The sequence below is a fragment of the Garra rufa genome, chromosome 24 (genome assembly GCF_049309525.1).
Source record: "Garra rufa chromosome 24, GarRuf1.0, whole genome shotgun sequence".
Lineage (NCBI taxonomy): Eukaryota > Metazoa > Chordata > Actinopteri > Cypriniformes > Cyprinidae > Garra > Garra rufa.
Window position 1 is genome coordinate 8,055,389 of NC_133384.1, and position 23,308 is coordinate 8,078,696.

Here is a 23,308-nt window from a genome sequence, read left to right on the forward strand (position 1 = left end):
TGTTCTGTTGAAGACTGAAATGTCATCTGGCAACAGACTGATGAGTACAGTAAATGCAAAAAGTGGCTATTTTTTGAACGTTTCTCTCTTTAAAAAAGACTAAACAATCATTCAAAGGAATGAGAATTGCTATATTTCTTTCAATTCCCATCTCTCATCTCATTTCTTTAAGTGAATTAAATGGTTAAACTGTTTTCATTAAACTTTCCATATCTCTTAATAATAATAAAAAATCCGGAATCATGTTTTTATGTTCTGCAAAACATTGCACGCTTGAGTTTAAACGACAGTTGGAACAAATACAGAGTTTTGAAGGATAGAAGGCCACACATTTTGTAGAAAGAACTGTGAATTTATGCCACCTTTAAAGTGAATGTGAAAAGCCATAATAAAGACCCTTTGACGGAATTTATTTCATTTATACATTTATTTCTGGTCTGTTATATTCTGTTGAAGACTGAAATGTCATTTGGCCACAGACTGATGAGTACAGTAAATGCAAAAAGTGGCTATATTTTTTCCTAAAAGACTATAATGATCGTGATCGCAATTCTTAAGAATCTGGAATCGTTCTGAGGAATCAGAATGGCTAAATTTCTTTCGATTCCCATCTCTAAAATCGAGTCTATAATGCCATCTCATCTCACCCATCTTCTGTTACGATTATGTCCGCAAACAGCTGCCGTACTTTTCGCTCGTACCACCAATAAAAAGGGGAGTCCGGCAAAAGCTTCCGTACGTTATTATAATTAATTTTATGCCTAACATACACCATTTATACATGATATCTATCTAGGTTCCTAAATAGGTCTGTATTATACTTCTCTCGTAGATTAAAGCTGTTAATAACCGTATCCATCCTTAACCGTCGTCGTCCACCCCTCCAGCTGATGCAGTGGTGCAGTCCGTGAGAGGCAATGGCAGAGGTGTAGAGGGAGAGAGAGGAATCAAGCGTCCTGACAGCTTCACTTCAAACCCACACCTTTGACACACTGACCGGTGGACAGCACATCCAGACCCGATACCCCCGAGCCTCCCGACCGCCCGAGAATCGCAGCTCAGCAGGGCTTTCTTAATCTCAGGTGTGTGTGAATGAGCAGCGCTCATGTTAGCACAGACGTTAGCTCCTGTTTCTGCTCCATAACACTGTATTTCTGTCATAAACACACACCGAGCTCTTATAAACACACGTGTATGTGTTTGTTTACAACAATACACGACTGTTATTCAAGTGCTTGTGCTACTAATAGCCCAGGAGCTTCTGTTTTGAGGCAGTTATGTCATGGATATGTGTTACTAACTGTTAGGCCTCTGCAGTTTGGGGGTGACTCTATTTTAGATCAGGGATTTGTGATGTGGATTTGTTGGAGAGGTACACTCATTTGCTTTGAGTAGCTATGGAGATATTTCTATGTGAATGAGGTGATATTCATACTTAGATGTGGTTTGACAGCTATATTGAATGTTGACACTGAGATTATGAACCTCTGAAGTAAGTTGATCTGCACTGATATGTCTTTATTATGACAATCACTTTCTTGAATATGTTGTTGTTAGTGAGGTTCAGTCCTGGCTTTATGGTTGTTTAGTGTAGTAGTCAGATGTGCTTATTTCAAAACTCTTCTATACAGACCTGTCAAATGAAATCACTCACCACAAGTGTTGTAGTTTTTCATTAAGCAATACCAGTGATCAAATATTGAGAATGGGGAGGTTCATAACAGTATATAATACACTTACACCATATATATATATTAAAACATTACGGAAAATAAGGCAAGATTGCAGAAATCAAACATTTGTACTCATTGTTTACTTGAACTTCACACAGTCTGATTCTATTAGCAGTCTCTATAAAATGCATTTACTTATCTTTTTAGTTCAACTTGCAGAGGTTTTGGAAATGCATGGATGCCATGGAAAATTTTTAGTGTTATTTTTGGTTTTGGTTTCGTTGTCTGCATCAAATTAAACTTGCAAAAGTGATTTTATATGCATAGAAAGCATATAAAATTCCACTAAGGTGTCTACTTTAATGTTGAAAATAATTTTGTGAAAATAAAATGTCAATATGATTAAAATAATATTCAGTGACAGATATATTTATGTAAAATGAACAACACAGTTAATATGAAAGACAAAAGTGTACAAAACCATATGAATAAAAGAAAATGTGATCATACTACATTTTATTTCATTTTAAATTCTTTAAAATGTGTTTTGGGGGCTGCACTGTGATACTTACATAGAATATTTTAACATCAACAAATGATTCTTGTTGTAAATATCTCTCACAAGATTTTTGGTATGATTTTTTGGCATATGTAACCCGGGAAATTTGCATTTATGCATAATCTGAAAGCGGAATAAATAAGATTTCCATTGGTGTATGGAAAGGTGGAGGCAATATGTCTAGTATTTTATCTAATATGTGACCCTGGACCAAAGGTCAATTTATTTTAAATTGAATATTTATACAAGTAAAAAAGCTGAATAAATAAGCTTGCCAAACTGATGTACGGTTTGTTAGGATAGGACACTATTTGGCCGAGATACAACTAATTGAACATCTGGATTCTGAAAGTGCAAAAAAAAAATCAAAATACTGAGAAAATCACCTTTAAAGTTGTCCAAATGAAGTTCGTAGCAATGCATATTACTAATCAAAATGTACGTTTTGATATATTTATGGAAGGAAAAAATAAAAATGAACAGGATCCATTCTAAAGTATACGGCAAAATGTATTGTTTTAATGCTTGAAAACCTCTTTTCTTGTTTGATGCATATATTTTTTAGCTTGTATTATATATTTTTGTTTTCTCACAATTAATTTCAGTTTTACTTGCAGTACTTTATCATGAATTTCTTACACTTTATTTTGGCCTTGTTTCATTTATTGGTTAACAATGGCAACACAAATGAGAATGCTATAATGAAGTCATTGTCTCATGCTTTTTCATGTCTTTCCTCCCCAGTTAAATCCGAAGCCACACACCATGTCCTTAAAACCGCGGGTGGTGGATTTCGATGAGACGTGGAACAAGCTCCTAACGACAATCAGAGCGGTTGTGATGCTCGATTACGTGGAGAGAGCCACATGGAACGACCGCTTCTCGTATCCTTCACTGAGCTGGATCGAGTTCTAGCAGAGGCACATCTGTCCTGATTTAGATGATGTGCAGAATGAAACTATTGCTTCCTCTCTTTTTCTTCCTTTTTTCTATTTCTCGTAACCAGAATGTTTAAAAAAAAAACATTTTATGAGCGTGCTAAGCCATATTTAGTTCATTTTCATTTTAATATACGCTACTGTTCAAAAGTTTGAGGTCAGTAAGATTTTAAAAGAAACTGATATTCACCAAGGATGCATTAAATTAATCAAAAGTAACAGATTTCTATTTCAAGTCCTTTGAAACTGTCTATTCATCGAAGAATCCTGAAAAATAAAATCTCTCACAGTTTCCTCAAAAATATTGGGCAGCAATCAGAAATGTTTCTTGAGCAGTAAATCGGAATATTAGCATGATTTCTGAAGGATCATGTGACACTAAAGACTGGAGTAATGGTGCTGAAAATTCAGCTTTGATTACTGGTAACTTCTCAACCCCAAACTTTTAAACAGGAGTGCAACTTCACATATCCTGCTTTAAAATCTCCTTAACATGAGTTTCAGTGACATATATGCGCTGTGTGTTGCATATCCAGAGCCTTTAGGTGAAAGACTGTACACTGAGACAAAGGTGTTTCTGGAAAATCATGTCCGGCAGTTGTTCAAGGTAAGAGTGGGTGATGCTTGTGGCTCAGACCAGTGTCATTTTAATTGTGGATATCTTAAAACATTGCGGTGTGTGTCTTACAGAGAGTCCTGGAGTCTGAGGAAAAGGTTTTGGTGATGTATCACAGATACTGGGAGGAATACAGCAAAGGTGCTGAGTACATGGATTGCTTGTACAGGTAAATTCAGCTTCTGCAGCAGAGGGAGCTCTTGTGAAAATTAAAGGTATTTTTCAGTGTTATAATTCTCCTAGCCAAGTTCAAAGGGATAGTTGATCCAAAAATGAACGTTCTCATCATTTGCTTGTCTTCACATTGTTCCAAATCTGTATGAGGTTCCTCTGTTGAACACAAAATATATTTTGGAAAATGTTGGTAACCAAACAGTTGCTGGTAGCATTGACTTACATTTACATTTGTGACCCTGGACCACAAAACCAGTCTTAAGTCGCTGGGGTATATTTGTAGCAATAGCCAAAAACACATAGTATGGGTCAAAATTATTGATTTTTCTTTTATGTCAAAAATCATTAGGAAATTAAGTAAAGATCATGTTCCATGAAGATTTTTTGTAAAATTCCTACTGTAAACCTATCAAAATGTAATTTTTGATTAGTAATATGCATTGCTAAGAACTTAATTTGGACAACTTTAAAAGGTGTTTTTCTCAGTATTTTGATTTTTTGCACCCTTAGATTTCAGATTTTCAAATAGATGTATCTCGGCCAAATATTGTCCTATCCTAACAAACCATACATCAATAGAAAGCTTATTTATTGGGCTTTCATATGATGTATATATCTCAGTTTTGTAAAATTGAACCTTATGACTGGTTTTGTGGTCCAGGGTCACATTTAGTCATTTTGCAGACGCTTTTGTCCAAAGCGACTTGCAAGTGCCATGACAAGTTTTTGTGCTTTTTGTGAATTATATAATAAATAAGAAGAAAACATAGAATACTGAAAGAATGAAGAAAGCTAGTGTTAGAGGCCTTTTTTGCTTTTTGTTAATTTCATACTTAATTAAACAAGAAAACAAATAGATAGAATAGAAAAAGACTAGAGAAAGCTAGTGTTGAAACAAACAGTTAGAAAACAAATAGAGTGCAATTTAAAAAAAAAAAAAAATGAGTTCACTTTCAGAACAAAAATTTACAGATAATGTACTCACCAATGTTCATGTCTTTGTCAGTCGTAAATAAATTATGTTTTTTGAGGAAAACATTTCAGGATTTCTCTCCATATAATGGATATGTATGGTGCCCCAAAGTTTGAACTTCCAAAATGTAGTTTAAATGCAGCTTTAATCCCAGCCGAGGAAGAAGGGTCTTATCTAGCGAAACGATTGGTTATTTTCTAAACAAATTGACAATTTATATACTTTTTAACCTCAAATGCTCGCCTTGTCTCATCTCTGCGATGCGCATGCGTAGTCTTTGTGATTCGGGACAGTACAGTTATGATATGTCGGAAAAACTCCCATCTCGTTTTCCTTCCCCAACTTCAAAATTGTCCTAAATTGCTGCAGAAGTACTGACCCAGTGTTTACAAAGTGAACATACAGAGAAGATCAAATGCAATTTCCAAAAAAATTAAAACAGTGTTGTAGGACGATTTTGAAGTTGAAGACGAAAACGTGATAAGAGTTTTTCGACCCTAACTGTATTGATCCGGATTACACAGACTACGCATCGCAGAGACGAGACAAGACGAGCATTTGAGGTTAAAATGTATATAAATTGTCAATTTGTTTTGAGAATAACCAATCTTTTCACTAGATAAGACCCTTCTTCCTCGGCTGGCATCATTCAAAGCCATTTGAAGCTGCATTTAAACTGCATTTTGGATGTACAACCTTGGGGGCACCATACTAATCCATTATATAAAGAGAAATCCTGAAATGTTTTCCTCAAAAAACATTATTTCTTTACGACTGAAGAAAGAAAGACATGAACATGTTGGATGACAAGAAGGTAATTACATTATCTGTAAATTTAAGTTCTGGAAGTGAACTAATCCTTTAAAATCTTTTTTTTTTTTTAAGAATATAATTAAAATACAGAGTATTCCAGACTTCCATAGTATGGGTGAAAAAACTATGCAAGTCAATAGGAGCTGACACTGTTTGGTTACCAACATTCTTCAAAATATCTTTTTTTTTGTATTGAACAAAAGAAACGTCTGAGTAAAGGGTGAGTAAATGAAGACAAAATGTAATTTTTGGGTAAACTGTCTGTTTAATGTCCTGAGATGACTAAACATAAGCAGTTCATAGGTTGACCCGTTTTGCTCAACAATATCAGATGTGTTTGAAAAACCTGCTGTATTTAGAAATAGTGATTATTTTTGCATTTCTCTTTGGTATGGCTAGTTCGTTTTTAATTTTGCAAGCAAATTGCACTGACTTTAGAGCTTTTGGTTGAGTATGGCTTAATGGTGTTTGTGTTAATGCTGGTATGATACTTAGATGGTGAATGCTTATTTAATAATGGCCTAAAATTGTTTATATCATGACTACGTGGATTGGTCTTTTGTGTTTAACCTTAGTTTAACACTTTCTTGGACTTACAGTGTTTTAGTACACACTGCCGTTTAAATGTTTTGGGGTTGGTAAAACTTTTAAAAAGAAAGAAGTCTATTTTTCTCATTCTACTGCATTTTCTTGATGGAAAATGCAGTTATATTTTTAAATATTTTTGCAATTTAAAATAATAACTTTCTAGTTGAATATCTGTTCAAATATAATTTATTCCTGTGATCTAAGCTGAATTTTCATCTTCATTACTCAGTCTTTAGTGTCACATGATCCTTCAGAAATCATTCTAATATGCTGATTTGCTGCTCAAGAAACATTTCTAAATATTATCAGTGTTAAAACAGTTGTGCTGGCCAGTATTTTTGTGGAGACCATTTTACATTTTTTCAGGATTGATGTAAGTTCAGAAGGACAGTATTTGAAAGTATTAGAAAAATAAATCTTTTGTAACCTTATAAATGCCTTTACTGTCACGTTTGATCATTTTGATGCATCTTTGCTGAATAAAAATATTTGGCTGATTTCTTAAAAAAAAAAAAAAACCTTACTAACCCCAAACTTTTAAATAGTATTTTGATCTAGTTGTCATATAAGAGATACAAATTAAAAGTAATAGAGCAGTTTTGCTATCCTTAATCTAGTTTTGTGTAAAACTGTGTGAACTTTTGACCAAAGAGATATTTAAATCAAGGTTGCTTTTGGCTCATTAGGAACTGTTGAAATGACAGGTGAAATTGCACTGTGGGATACAGTATTCCCTAAAGTGTGCCTGTTGTATTCTGCACATTTTGACAAATGTAATAGTAGGTAATCCGGTTATTTTGTGCATGCAGAGAATTGGCATACTGTGCACAGTATGCATAATACATTTTTGGTAAGAGTTCAGTAGAATGTCATTGTAAACATACTCTCACTAGACTTTGATATTGTTGGTTGATAATACTTGGGAACATTTTTTTGTTGTTGTTTTCTTTTTTATATATGTCCCTGGACCACAAAACCAGTCTTAAGTAATACGGGTATATATGTAGCACTTGCCAAAAATACATTGTAGGGTGCAAAATGATCCTAATTATCCTAATTATTTTTCTTTTATGCCAAAATGATTAGGAGATTAAGTAAAGATCATGTTCCTACCGTAAACATATCAAAACAAATTTTTGATTAGTAATAGGCTTTACTAATAACTTAATTTGGACCACTTTAAAGGTGATTTTATCAGTATTTTTATTTTTTTTGCACCCTATTTTCAAATAGTTGTATCTCAGCCAAGTCCTGTCCTGACAAACCATACATCAATGGAAAATTATTCATTCAGCTTTCAGATGATGTATAAATCTCCGTTTTAAAAAAATGACCCGTATGACTGGTTTTGTGGCCCAGGGTCACATATTATATTTGAAATCGTACATTTTGTTATTACTTAAGCTGACGGTTCACTGTCATGCACTACTTTGATTGCACAAGGTATTGTTTCTCTGGCATGTGGACCTCGGCGTCGCCAACAAGGGCTTTGGTCAGTTTCTGCTTGATTTCACCATGTTGGACTGAACCCATCACTGTCCCGCTGCTCTTGGTCAGCTGCGAAAACAAGCAGATATTGAATTGACGTCACCCGCGGCTTTATTGTGCATCAACACACGCACATACTCATCTAAGATAATAGCCACTGTTTTTCCTTAATGAGTGTTTTCTTGAATTTCCCGCAGGTACCTTAACACACAGTTTATTAAGAAGAACAAGCTGACCGAAGCAGACCTGCAGTACGGATATGGAGGAGTGGATATGAATGAGCCGTTAATGGAGATTGGAGAGGTTTGCATGGTTTCATAACCCGATGTGTTCACAGTATCTTACAGTTGAGGTCAAAAGTTTGCATTCCCCTTTCAGAAATTGCAAAATGTTAATTATTTACCAAAACAAGAGGGCTCATACAAAATGCATGTTAGTGTTTATTTAGTACTCATATAAAGAAAATACTAGTTGAATTTATAAAACAAAAATTACCCTGTCAAAAAATTGTTAATACTGTGTTGTTACCTGAATGATCCACAGCTTTAGAGGAAAACACAATGCATTAAGAAACTTTTGGAATTTAAAGGTTAATATGATATTTAGGCGAAATAAATCAAAAGTTTTCACTCCTCAGCTGTTAATGCATTTTTTTTTTCCTTCTGGAGCATCAGTGAGTGTTTGAACCTTCTGTAATAGTTGGATATGAGTCCCTCAGTTGTCCTCAGTGTGAAAAGATGGATCTCAAAATCATACAGTTATTGTTAGGAGAGGTTCAAATACACAAAAATGCAGGAAAACCAAAGAATTTGTGGGACCTGAAGGATTTTTTTGAAGAACAGCGGGTTTAACTGTTCAGAACATACAAGGGACTCATGAACAACTATCACTAAACAAAAAAACACAGCTGTGGATCATTCAGGTAACAACACCGTATTAAGAATCAAGGAAATTTTTATAAATTGAGCTATTATTTTCTCTTGTGGACTATATGTAAATGTATTTTTTGTGAAATATCTTATTCAGGTCAGTACTAAATAAACAATAACATGCATTTTGTATGATCCCTTATATTTTGGTAAAATAATTCTTATTTTGCAGATTGTGAAAGGGGGATGTAAACTTTTGACGCCAATTGTATGACAGACTGTTGGCATATGATTTTTTTTTATGTGAACAGATTGCATGTTTACACACTGTTCACATTTTAAATGTCAAATTGTGGTGTTTGTTCTTTCATAAACAGTATGACGGTTTATAAGTAGTGTTTTTGTTGTGTTTTTAGCTTGCACTTGACATGTGGCGGAAGTTAATGATTGAGCCCCTTCAACCGATGCTGATCGGGATGCTTCTGAAAGAGATCAAGAAGTAGGTTAAATACTATAACGTAACTTTTTTATTTAATTCAATAAAGTTTTTACTTTCACCTAAAATATTTTAAAATAATTTTGTATTATTTTATTTATTTATTGGATATGTAATTAAGTCTATTTTAAGATTTTAGATAATCATCTAACACTGGCTTAATGTGATAGCAATGAATTATGGGAAATTTAATTACGGTATTATTAAGTTTTTATCTTTGATGCCACAAATACTTTTCAATGACTTGCTATTGGCCTGAACCCAAGTTCATATTCATTGATTATATTCTATTATACATTTTTTGGGGATACTTTTGCATATTTATTTAGTTTCAATGTTGTATTTTTTTAATAGCGACCGATGTGGGGAAGACCCAAATCAGAAAGTAATCCATGGGGTTATCAACTCCTTTGTTCATGTTGAACAGTACAAGAAAAAGTTTCCTCTAAAGGTAAGTGTCTGTCATCATCTCGTCATTGTTCAATTTTTGTGTATTTGTGCGAACATGAAACTTCCAGAATATATTATATAAATATTTTTTCTAAAATTTGGCTTTTTGTTCACTACTGTTCAAAAGTTTGCAGTCAGTAAGGTTTTTTTTATTTTTTTTTTAAATCAAATAATACTTTTAATTCAGCAAGGATGTAGCAAAAGATTGCATTACAGTTTTCACAAAAATATGAGCATCAAAAATGTTTTTCACAATGATAATAATCAGAAATGTTTCTTGAGCAGCGAGTAAGCGCATAGTAGAATGATTTCTGAAGGATCATGTGACACTAAAGACTGGAGTATTGATGCTGAAAATTCAGCTATGATCACACAAATAAATTACATTTTGCAGTATATTCTCATAGAAAACAGTTATTTTAAAAAGCAATAATATTTCACAATATTACTGATTTTAATTAAATAAATGCAGGTTTGTTGAGCAAAAGAGACCGCAAACATTTGTGTAATATTTGCATTTGCTTAGAGTTTGTGTATCAGCAATCATGCATCTTATTTGAAGGCCACACCCTCTTTTTTCCCTTTACCCAGTTTTATCAGGAAATCTTCGAAGGGCCGTTCCTGACAAAAACCGGAGAGTATTACAAACAGGAAGCCTCCAATCTACTGCAGGAGTCCAACTGCTCCCAGTATATGGAGAAGGTGAGATGGAGTAACCACAACATAACCATCTTTTACATTTAGAACAATCACTTTAACATGGTTTCTCTGACTTTTGGTCATTCAGTGTATTTCACATGTTGCTGGTTGATATCTAGCTTTATTGTGATCTCAATTAGTGATCGAACAATATTGATTTTTTTTTTTTAGAACCAATACCGATTATTTGCATGTTTATGTGCCCGATAACCGATATTTATGTACTGTTATAAAGTAAATAAATGTCTGAGTAAAGTCATCTCTATTTCGCATTTTCAGTCATCTTAAAAAAGTGTTAAAAATGAACAGTCTTCTTGTTAAATTTAATCTTCATGTTACAACAATAAAAATATTTTATTTATAAAAAGCATCAACTGCAAATCTAACAAGCTAAATAAATGTAGAATGTCCAATGATGGTAAAATGCTTAAATATCAGGAAAAATATTGGGAAATCGATATATTGGTGGATCTCCATTGATCGGTGAATCTGATGTCACAAAACCGATATCTGATTATGGTAAAATGCTTAAATATCGGTAAATCAACATATCCATCGATCTCTATTTATTGGTGAATCCGATATTACAAAAGCAATATCCGATGATGGTAAAATGCTTAAATATCTGGAAAAATATAGGTAAATTTATATTTCGGTCAATCTCCATTTATCAGAGAATCCGATATTACAAAACTGATATTTGATCATGGTAAAATGCTTAAATATCGGTAAATCAATATATATTAATTGACCTCCATTTATCGGTGAATCCGATATTAGAAAACCAGTATCTGATGATGCTAAAATGCTTAAATATCAGAAAAAATATCAGTAAATCGATATATCGTTCGATCTCCATTTATCTGTGAATCCGCTACTACAAAACTGATATTTGATTATGGTAAAATGCTTAAATATCAGTAAATCGATATATCAATTGATCTCCATTTATCGGTGAATCCGATATTACAAAACCGATATCCGATGCTGGTAAAATGCTTAAATATCAGGAAAAATATCTGTAAATGGATATATATCGGTCGGCCTCCATTTATCTGTGAATCCGATACAACAAAACTGATATTTAATTATGGTAAAATGCTTAAATATCGGTAAATCCATATATCAATCGATCTCAATTTATCTGTGAATTCGATATTACAAAACCCATATCCGGAGCTGGTAAAATGCTTAAATATGAGTAAAAATATCGGTAAATCTATATTTTGGTCAATCTCAATTTATCTGTGAATCCGATATTACAAAACCGATATCACATTATGGTAAAATGCTTAAATATAGTTAAATCTATATTTTGGTCAATCTCCATTTATCTGTGAATTCAATATTACAAAACCGATATCCAATGATGGTAAAATGATTAAATATCTGGAAACATTTTGGTAAATGTATATATCGGTCGATCTCTAATTTCAGTTAGGCTGAATTTACTCTGCTGGCCAGTGGCTGATGCTCTCTGATTCTGCAGGTTTTAGGCCGGTTGAAAGACGAGGAGGTGAGATGTCGGAAGTATCTGCACCCCAGCTCTTACGCCAAAGTCATCCATGAATGTCAGCAGAGGATGGTGGCCGATCACCTGCAGTTTCTGCATGGGGAGTGTCAAAATATCATCAGACAGGAAAAGAGAGACGGTCAGCACTATATTTACACTTACAACCAGTTTAAACTTTGACTTTCAGGTTTTGGATATATGTTTTTATGTATGTGTCTCAGTTGGCATGTTATAACTGTAGGACGTCCTGATGGTTTGTTTGCTTTTAGATATGGCGAATATGTACACGCTACTGCGGGCCGTGTCCAGCGGCTTACCTCACATGATCCAGGAGCTCCAGGTCCACATTCACGATGAGGGTCTCAGAGCCACGAGTAACCTCTCTCAGGAAAACGTAAGTGCTCAGGGTTATGTGTGAAAACACTTTTAGAGTCTAAAATTATTTGTATATCATTAATTACACAGATCTTTGTCCTGCAGATGCCAACCCAGTTTGTGGAGTCGGTGTTGGAGGTTCATAGTAAATTTGTCCAGTTGATTAACACAGTGTTGAATGGGGACCAACACTTCATGAGTGCGCTTGATAAGGTACACTTACATTTTACACAGTTTATAAAGGATTTACGAGAGTATATACAGTACCATTAAACATTTAGACACACTTACTCAATAATACTGTTTTCCATATTTCAGAATGATAGTAAAAAAACATCAGTACTTTGAAATATTGCAAATGCAATTAAGGAATTTTTATAATGTAATATAATGTAACATAATATGTGACCCTGGACCACAAAACCAGTCTTAAGTAGCACAGGTATATTTGTAGCAATAGCCAAAAATTCATTGTATGGGTCAAAATTATAGATTTTTCTTTTATGCCAAAAATGGTTAGAATATTAAGTAAAGATCACGATCCATTAAGATATTTTGTAAGTTTTCTACGATAAATATATCAAAACTTAATTTTTGATTAGTAATATGCATTGATAAGAACTTAATTTGGACAACTTTAAAGGTGATTTTTTTTTTTTGTTCAATAATTCGATTTTTTTTTTTCACCCTCAGATTCCAGATTTTTAAATAGTTGTATCTCGGCCAAATATTGTCATATCATAACAAACCATCCATTAATGGAAAGCTTATTTATTCAGATGATGTATAAATCAGATGATGTATAAATCTAAATTTTGAAAAATTGACCCCTATGACTGGTTTTATGGTCCAGAGTCACATATAATAAAATATGATATAATGTAATTTCATAATATAATATAATAGTACAATAAATATTAATAATAAAATGCTAGGATAACACAAATGCAATGTAATGAATTATAAAGAATAACATAATAATAGTAAAACTTCAATACTTTGAAAAAATACAAATGCAGCTATAGAAATTATTAATATATATAATAAAAGCAGAAATATATATAAAATATATAAAAAATAACAATGGTAGTAAAGACATCAATACTTATAATACATGCATAATTGTGAAATGTATTCATATAAAACAACTTTGATAGTAAAAATATCATTGTTTTAAAATAATACAAATGTAATTATGGAAATCATTAATATAAATGACATGATAGTAAAAGCATCAATACTTTGAAACAATACAATTAAGGAAATTATTGATATATAATAAAATATAGTATCATGATGATTGTACATTTTGAAATGGTACAATTGCAGTTCTGAAAATTAAATATAGTTATATGCAGTTTTGGAAATAATGTGATATAGTATAATATAAAACATAATATAATGTAATATACTAATGATTGTAAAAACAAACATTCTGAAACAATACAAATGCAATTGACATGTTTAAAATACTGTATAATATAATACAACAATAATAATACATGCATAAAACTTAAATAAAACAAATGCAATAATGGAAATTAATATAATATAATGTAATGTAATGATAGGGAATAACTTTTATACTTTTTAAATAACACAAAAGTAATGTAATACAATAAATAACATAATGTTACTAAAATGTCAATACTTTGAAATAATACAAATGCAGTTATGGGAAGTATTAATATTTATAATGTAATATAATAATTAACAATGATAGTAAAGACATCAATACTTACATTGCATATGTAATTATGCAATTTATTCATATGAAATATAACATAACTATGATAGTAAAAACATTTAATAAATGACAATAGTAAAAGCATCAATACTTTAAAACAATACAACTGCAATTATAGAAATTATTGATATGTAATACAATATAGTATAACAGTGATAATAAAACAATATTTTGAAATAGTACAAATGCAATTATGGAAACAGTTGCGTTGCTTAATATTATTTTGGAACCTACTTTTTTCCGGGATTCTTTAATGCATAAAATATTAAAAAGAACAGCATTTATTTAAAATAGAAATCTTTTCTAACAATATACTCTACCGTAAACTACACTAAAGTTTGGGGTCAGTATTTATTTCTTTTTTTTTAAAGAAATTAATATTTCTATTCAGCAAGGATGTGTCAAATTGATAAAAAGTGATAGCAAAGACTTGTATTATTGGAAATAATATATATTTTGAATAAATGCTGTTCTTTTTATTAATCAAAGAGTCCTGAAGAAGTATTACAATATTGGGCAGTACAACTTTTGCCAACATAGATAAGTCTAATAATAAATCAGCATATTAGAATGATTTTTGAAGGATCACGTGACACTGAAGACTGGAGTAATGATGATTAAAATTCAGCTTTGATCACAGGAATAAATTATATTTTAAAGTATTCAAATAAGTAAAAAAAAAAAATAGAAACACTTATTTTATATTGTAATAACATTTTTATTGTAATAAACGTTTTATTAATACACATGCAATTAATATAATATAATATAATATAATATAATATAATATAATATAATATAATATAATATAATATAATATAATATAATATAATATAATATATACTTGGCACCCTTCTCCATTTAGTCCAGTAGGGGGTATCTGAGATCAGAATGCATTGCCCTCAGGTTCATGTAAGTGTTTGGAAACGCTGGAGTTTGTGGTTTGTGATTTTATTGCTCATTTCCTTCCAGGCCTTGACTTCAGTAGTGAACTACAGAGAGCCCAAATCCATCTGCAAAGCGCCTGAGCTGGTGTGTATTTATCTGCTATTTATCCTCAGCTACTACCAACGTTTGATCAGGATGACTAAATAAACTTTCAGTGAACCTAATGAACACACACAGTCAGAACATTAACACTCCTTTTCCTCTTTGTTGGTGTTTCTCGTGCTGGGGCACAGCTGGCGAAGTACTGTGACAATCTGTTGAAGAAATCTGCAAAAGGAATGACGGAGAATGAGGTTGAGGACAAACTGACCAGCTTCATCACCGTCTTCAAATACATAGACGACAAAGATGTGTTTCAGAAGGTGAGGCCATTGATTTATCCACAGGTATTGTAGAAGAACAACTTGAAACCAGTTAAAACCAGCCTTAACTGTTTAGCTGGTTTTAGCTGGCCTTCCAGCCTGATCATAGCTGGTTTGCAGGCCGGCTTTACAGGGGTTGTGACCATGTCTTTAGCTTTTTTAGAAGTTTGGTTTTGGGATTTGGGGATAAACTAAAAGCTATTGGCCAAACATTTTAATATGTGCAGTCCCATTATAGCATGTTTTATCAATTAAAAAAACACTAGCAACAAGTTAATAAACATGTTAAAACAAGGTAACAAAATGCTCAAACAAATGTGCTAAAATGTATTAGCAACATGTTATTAACATGTTAAAACATATTAGCAACGTTTTAAATTGTATTAGCACATTATGAAAAAGCTAAAACATGCTAACAACATGGTAAAACATAATGTGTAAAATGTTTAAAAGTTGTTGTGCTATCAATGTGCAAAAACATGCTTAATAAAATGTTATCAAAATGTTAAAATATTTTGGCTGTGCGTTAAAATGTCAGGAGGATGTTATTAAAATCTTAAAACATTAACAAAGTTTTAAAACATTTGGAGATTATGAACATGCTAAAACATGGTAGAAACATGCTATAAACATGGTGTTGTAACAATGTGTTAAACATGTTAGCAAATGTGCTAAAACATTCTAGCAGTGCTAAGTCATGTTATCAGCATTTTAAAAGCAAAATGTTGACAAAAACATGTTTGAAACGTATAGAAAACATGTTAGCAGTGTTAAAACATGAGCAAATGTCATGAAAATGCTGAAACATGCTAAAAACATGGTGTTGTAACAATGTGTTAAACATGTTAGCATTGTGTTAGCTATGAGCTAAAACATTCTAACATTGCTAAATCATGTTAGCAGCATTTTAAAAGCAAAATGTTGACAAAAAACATCTTAGAAACGTATAGAAAAACATGTTAGCAGCGTTAAAACATGAGCAAATGTCGTGAAATGCAATGTGTTAAACGTGTTAGCAATGTGCTGAAACATTCTAGCAGTGCTAAATCACATTAGCATTTTAAAAGCAAAATATCTAAAAAAAACATGTTAGAAACATATAGAAAACATGTTAGCAGTGTTAAAACATGAGCAAATGTTGTGAAAATGCTGAAACATGCTAAAAACATGGTGTTGTAACAATGTGTTAAACATGTTAGCATTGTGTTAGCAATGTGCTAAAACATTCTAGCAGTGCTAAATCATGTTAACAGCATTTTAAAAGCAAAATGAGCAAAAGTCGTGAAAATGCTGAAACATGCTATAAACATGGCATTGTAACAATGTATTAAACATGTTAGCATTGTGTTAGCAATGAGCTAAAACATTCAAACATTGCTAAATCATGTAAGCAGCATTTTAAAAGCAAAATGTTGACAAAAAACATGTTAGAAACGTATAGAAAAACATGTTAGCAGTGTTAAAATAAGCAAAAGCCGTGAAAATGCTGAAACATGTTAAAAACATGTTAGCATTGTGTTAGCAATGTGCTGAAACATTCTAGCAGTGCTAAATCATGTTAACAGCATTTTAAAAGCAAAATGTCAGGAAAAACATGTTAGAAATGTAGAAAAACATGTTAGCAGTGTTAAAACATGAGCAAAAGTCGTGAAAATGCTGAAACATGCTAAAAACATGGCATTGTAACAATGTGTTAAACATGTTAGCATTGTGTTAGCAATGTGCTAAAACATTCTAGCATTGCTAAATCATGTTAGCAGCATTTTAAAAGCAAAATGTTGACAAAAAACATGTTAAAAACGTATAGAAAAACATGTTAGCAGTGTTAAAACATGAGCAAATGTCGTGAAGATGCTGAAACATGCTAAAAAAATGGTGTTTTAACAATGTGTTAAAAATGTTAGCAATGTGCTAAAACATTCTAGCAGTGCTAAATCACATTATTTTAAAAGAAAAATATCTAAAAAAAACATGGTAGAAACGTATAGAAAAACATGTTAGCAGTGTTAAAATAAGCAAAAGCCGTGAAAATGCTGAAACATGTTAAAAACATGGTGTTGTAACAATGTGTTAAACATGTTAGCATTGTGTTAGCAATGTGCTAAAACATTCTAGCATTGCTAAATCATGTTAGCAGCATTTTAAAAGCAAAATGTTGACAAAAAACATGTTAAAAACGTATAGAAAAACATGTTAGTAGTGTTAAAACATGAGCAAATGTCGTGAAAATGCTGAAACATGCTAAAAAATGGTGTTTTAACAATGTGTTAAAAATGTTAGCAATGTGCTAAAACATTCTAGCAGTGCTAAATCACATTATTTTAAAAGAAAAATATCTAAAAAAACATGGTAGAAACGTATAGAAAAACATGTTAGCAGTGTTAAAATAAGCAAAAGCCGTGAAAATGCTGAAACATGTTAAAAACATGGTGTTGTAACAATGTGTTAAACATGTTAGCATTGTGTTAGCAATGTGCTAAAACATTCTAGCAGTGCTAAATCATGTTATCAGCATTTTAAAAGCAAAATGTCAGGAAAAAACATGTTAGAAACGTATAGAAAAACATCTTAGCAGTGTTAAAGCATGAGCAAATGTCATGTCAACGTAACAATGAGCTAAAACACAATAGCACTGTTTGCAATGTGCTAAAACATGTTAATAAAATGCTAGAACATTAACAAAAAGGAACATGCTAAAACATGCTAAAATGTTAAAAGGTTTATTGGTAACTAAACTGGTTTCTTGAGGGTAATGAGGTCAGACAGGGTCTGAAGTGATCTAATATGGTCTGATTGGGATTGAGTTTTTTTCCTTTCTTTATCTGACTTACTTTATGTCTAGTTGACATTGACAAAACTTTTAAACCTTAAGCTTTAAAAACGGTTTAATATTTCCAGGCTAAGCTTTGTCAAACCAACATCAAAGTTTGTCATTGCATGTTGCACCCTTCTTAAAGGATAACTATTGCCAAAATGCAACCTGGGCTGTTTTTTTTTACTGTAAACGAGACAAACTTATATCTAAAAGCATAATTACGACAAACGAGCCGTTTTTGAGATTGACCGTGATTTAGTTTTGTGGTCAGTGGCCGGTGAATGGGAGTACAAGGGGCATAACTTTGAGCGCATCAAAATCGATATTTTTACAACACTAAGAAGGCTCGACACACCATGAAACTTTGCTCGAAGTATCGCCTGGGTCTCTACACATGAACTCCAGCATTGAGAACATTGTTTGTGTACACAGAGTTTACTAAAAAGAAAGGTTTTGAACAACTCAGTTTCCGCTCGCGGCCGTCTTGCCAGTCAAGAAGTGTCGATCTCCGAATGCGAGGAGAGTAAAGATGGATAGCTCCTGAAGCATATTTCCATATAAATGCACGGCTAATTTGTTGTTTTGTCGCAACTGAAAAAAAGTATTAACCTTCTAGTTGTAAAAAGAGCCTCATATAAGCCTAATATTTTGTCCTATGGAGTCCATTCATTTGCATTCGGAGATCGACACTTCTTGACTGGCAAGACGGCTGCGAGTGGAAACTCAAACAGTGAAAGTGAGTTGTTCAAAACCTTTCTTTTTAGTAAACTCTGTGTTCACAATGTTCTCAATGCTGGAGTTCATGTGTAGAGACCCAGACGATACTTCGAGCAAAGTTTCATGGTGTGTCGAGCCTTCTTAGTGTTATAAAAATATCGATTTTGATGCGCTCAAAGTAATGCCCCTAGTACTCCCATTCACCGGCCATTGACCACAAAACGAAATCCCGGTCAATCTCAAAAACGTCTCGTTTGTCGTAATTATGCTTTTAGATATAAGTTTGTCTCGTTTACAGTAAAAAAACAGCCCAGGTTGCATTTTGGCAATAGTTATCCTTTAACCTTTTTTGTGTTTTGTGTGGCGGTACATTCTAATTTAGAAATTTTCTCCCTCTTTAATTGTTGTTTGTTCTTAGTTTTACGCCAGAATGCTTGCGAAGAGGTTAATACATGGACTTTCATTATCCATGGACTCAGAGGAAGCCATGATCAACAAACTGAAGGTACAGCAAGTCTCTCACACACAGTCGTCTTTCTTGAAAAGTGTGTAAAAATGTTCACAGATGTGACTCATCCTCCATAATCAAGTGTTCTCTCGCTGTGGGCGCCACTGCTTTGTCATTATGTTAAACCACGGACGGGACTGATGAAGGGTTTCGTGTGATTAAAGCTAGCAGATCTTTCATTGTTATTCTCACTCTCGTTTCCCTTCCCTGCCCTTTGCCTTGCAGCAAGCGTGTGGCTATGAATTCACAAGCAAACTGCACAGAATGTACACTGATATGAGCGTCAGCACCGACCTCAACAACAAATTCAACAACTTTATCAAAACCCAGGAGACTGTCGTCGACCTGGGCATCAGCTTCCAGATTTATGTATTACAGGTAAGCAACGTTAAGAAATATTAATTGTTTGAATAGTTATCACCAATATCACTTGGCCACATAACATCTCATAACGCTTTAGCTATGGACATGAATGTTATATTGAGAAGTGTGTCTTATTACTGTTGTACATGAACAGATTTGCGTTTTTTTTGTTTGATAAAACAGGCAAAAAATTAAAACCAAATTTACTGAAACAAAATTGCAATTATACATTGAATATTTAAGCAATAAGGTACGAGAGGCCGTGCTGTATCATGAATAAATCACGGCTGAAGGGCGTTGTTAGGCACGACGCGAAGTGCCTGCAACCCTTTCAGCCGTGATTTATTCATGATACAGCACGGCCTCAAGTACCTTATTGCTTTTATAAAACGGTTACCACACAATAAAAATATTAAAATCAAAAATATATATTAATTTATATATATTAAGTTGTACGTTTTCATGAAGTAAAATCATTAACTGCCTTCCGCTGTAAAAAGTAGTCCCTAACTGCTGCAGCTGTGTTTACGTTGCTAAGGGTGGTTGCTAAGGGGTTCAATGATACACAAAACCGTTGAGTGAAGCGGTCATAGCAGTGCCGTATCATGAATACGACACAGCTGCTGACCAATCAGAATTGAGGAATGGAACTAACCGTTTTATAAATTTATTTAAATATTTAAGAAATATTTAATATCAATTATATAATATCAATAATTATATATTATATACATGATTAAGTAATTAGTTTATATGTGTATATGTTATTAATGACAATATATTTTTAACGTGCATGTTATTAATTTTAGTAAAAAAAAATATTTCAAAAATATTTAAAGTAAGTATTTTAAAATTATATAATAATTAATTATATTAAATTTATTATATAAATTATATAAATTATTATATAATTTTAGAATATATATGTGTGTATGTGTATATAATAATTAATTAATACAAAATAATACAAATTAAAATATTAAATTAATATCATCTTAATTTGTCTTAATTTGTTTGGAAATTTATTTAATTAATTTTATAATTTTAATAATGATCTTAATTACTTTATTGTTATTCATATAACTGCAATCACTTTCATATATATATATATATATATATATATATATAATACATTTATTTATTCAAATTATATAATGATTTCTTTTATGTAATTAATTATATGCTCATTTAAAATAATTAATTGAAATTATTTTATATAAGTGTATATGCAATTAATGAATTATGTATAATATAATTACTATATTAGAATTGCATTGATAGAATTGCAATTAGTTGCACACATGTGTGTGTACATATGTGTATATGTGTGTGTGCAACTAATTGCAATAATTATTATATAATTTAAATAAATATATATGCAACTAACTGCAATTATATCAATAATAATACAGTAATTATTTCAATAATTAAAGAAGTCATTATAAAATTATAAAATAAAAAAAATAATAATAAATTAAATAAATTCTGAGATCACCACTATTTTGTTAATATATGACTGTCCACATTTATATTAAGTGATTTTGGTTTAAGCTACAGTAATGAGGATTATGGCTATTGCACACGTGTTGATCATGGTTGTGTGAGTTGACATCCGCTTATATGTGTTTCAGGCAGGCGCATGGCCCCTCACACACGTTCCCTCTTCCACGTTTGCCATCCCGCAGGAGCTGGAGAAAAGTGTACAAATGGTAAGTCATGTCAGCATGCCTCAAAACACGATCTGTCATGATTAGAGGCAATGTACTGAGAGCTGAACATGGAAAATCCCCTTGCATTTTATGAAAGTAGGTGACGCTGATTTTACTGATGTCTTCTTTCTGCAGTTTGAGTTGTTTTATAACCAGCACTTCAGCGGAAGGAAGTTGACCTGGCTACATTATCTCTGCACAGGTAAAGTCAGCCATATTATTAATATCGGTCAAAGACGTTAAGATGTCCACAACAAAAGACATTTGCAAAAGTGATTTTATGTTCATAGAAAGCATTAAATGTAAGTAAAGGGTCTACTTTTAGTTTCAAATAAGATTTTGGAGAATAAAATGTCAATATTTGGTTGAAATAATGATACGTTGTCATTCAGTGTAACAATATTTATGTACAAATTCAAACAACATGTTTATTCTGACTTTTACATATTAAAATATATAAAAGAATAAGGGCACATATTACATTTTATTGAGTTTTAAATGAGTAAAACATTCTTACTGACAGATGGGCAAAACCTTCATCTTTTAATATGTCATAAATTGATTTTTGCTGTAAATATGCCTGACAAGATTGTTACACTGAATGACATTTTAAGTGGGTGTCTTCTGTAAATTAGGGAAAAATGTATGATATTTATTTTTTTGCTCAGGAAAACAAAAACAAAAATGCAATTAAATTAAACAGAAAACTTTTACTTTTTTTTTTTTTTTTTTGAAAAACAACAATTTAAAGCAGTATTACTTTATGCTTAAATCCTTTTTCGTCTTTAACCCATGTATATTAAACACATTTATTATATTAATTTAATATTTTATTATTATTTTACACCTACACCATCTGCATTGCTGACTTTGGCGCAGAGGTCGATGGTCTAGAGATGAATCTAATATGCATGATAATATTTGTTGGCTGCTGCTGTGAAAGGCTGATTAGCGGCATCAAGTATTTCTACAAAACCACAGCAAATCCCTGTCAAGGTTCAGCAGCAAGAGTCAGATTATTACACTGAGCTGCAAAATATCCTGAGTAATCCGTTAACACAGCAGGACAAGCAGAATACAGTCACACTTACAGTGAGCAGACACATTAAAATGACAGGATTCAAAGTAAAGACAATTTTAGCAGAAAATTAACCATCACATACACTATCATCCAAATGTTTAAAAACACTCACTCTTCACTATGAGTATTATCCACATTTTAGATTAATAAAAAAGTCATCAAGTTTATGAAATAACAAATTGAAATATGGAATATATGTGGTAAACAAACCAGTTAAATCACAACTTAATCTTATATTTAAGCATCTTCAAAGCTCTGCAAACTCTTTCCAGTATAAATACGCACATTACATTACATTAATAATTTTGCAGGGGGTTGAAAATGGGCACAACACCTGCAACTCGCCAAAATAAAAGCTTGCTAATTTAGGTTTGAAAGTGATGAAAATTCATGTTAAAAAAGTAAATATTATCATTTTATTTTTAAGTTTGCTGTAAAATAATAGTTTTTTTATTTTAAGACATAGTATAACCACACTTTATTATTTTGTCCAATGATATTCTTATTACTATTATTACTATTTTTAGTTATATTTAATGGGTCACACTATGTGCAGCGCGAAGACCAAACATATCTCCAGGTACTCCTATGAGAACCAGGCTAAAAAACGTATGTGCACCCCTGATTATAGGAGCAACGTGTTTAGTTTTTCATCTAATATGTGACCCTGGACCACAAAACATAAGGGGCAATTTTTTGAAATTGAGATTTTGTACATCAAAATAATAAATAAATAAGCTTTAAATACGCAGAATAAATAAGCTTTCCACTGATGTATGGTTTGTTAGTATAGGACAATATTTGGACGAGAAAATCTTGAGTCTGATGGTGCAA

At 32.1% G+C, this 23,308-nt stretch overlaps 1 protein-coding gene across 1 annotated transcript in view; it reads left to right on the plus strand.

The window, feature by feature from the left end:
• Window positions 1-913: 913 nt before the first annotated feature.
• Window positions 914-23,308, plus strand: part of cul2 (cullin 2) — a 31,145-nt gene continuing 8,750 nt past the window's right edge. Inside the window, exons 1-17 of the mRNA XM_073830323.1 lie at window positions 914-1,082; window positions 2,977-3,116; window positions 3,675-3,777; window positions 3,861-3,955; window positions 8,020-8,125; window positions 9,108-9,190; window positions 9,542-9,638; window positions 10,229-10,339; window positions 11,826-11,988; window positions 12,119-12,243; window positions 12,330-12,437; window positions 14,944-15,003; window positions 15,153-15,281; window positions 19,232-19,318; window positions 19,547-19,699; window positions 21,316-21,393; window positions 21,529-21,595. Coding sequence (XP_073686424.1) covers window positions 2,998-3,116; window positions 3,675-3,777; window positions 3,861-3,955; window positions 8,020-8,125; window positions 9,108-9,190; window positions 9,542-9,638; window positions 10,229-10,339; window positions 11,826-11,988; window positions 12,119-12,243; window positions 12,330-12,437; window positions 14,944-15,003; window positions 15,153-15,281; window positions 19,232-19,318; window positions 19,547-19,699; window positions 21,316-21,393; window positions 21,529-21,595 — 1,684 coding nt within the window. The 5' untranslated portion in view covers window positions 914-1,082; window positions 2,977-2,997. The remainder of the gene's footprint in view (window positions 1,083-2,976; window positions 3,117-3,674; window positions 3,778-3,860; window positions 3,956-8,019; window positions 8,126-9,107; window positions 9,191-9,541; window positions 9,639-10,228; window positions 10,340-11,825; window positions 11,989-12,118; window positions 12,244-12,329; window positions 12,438-14,943; window positions 15,004-15,152; window positions 15,282-19,231; window positions 19,319-19,546; window positions 19,700-21,315; window positions 21,394-21,528; window positions 21,596-23,308) is intronic.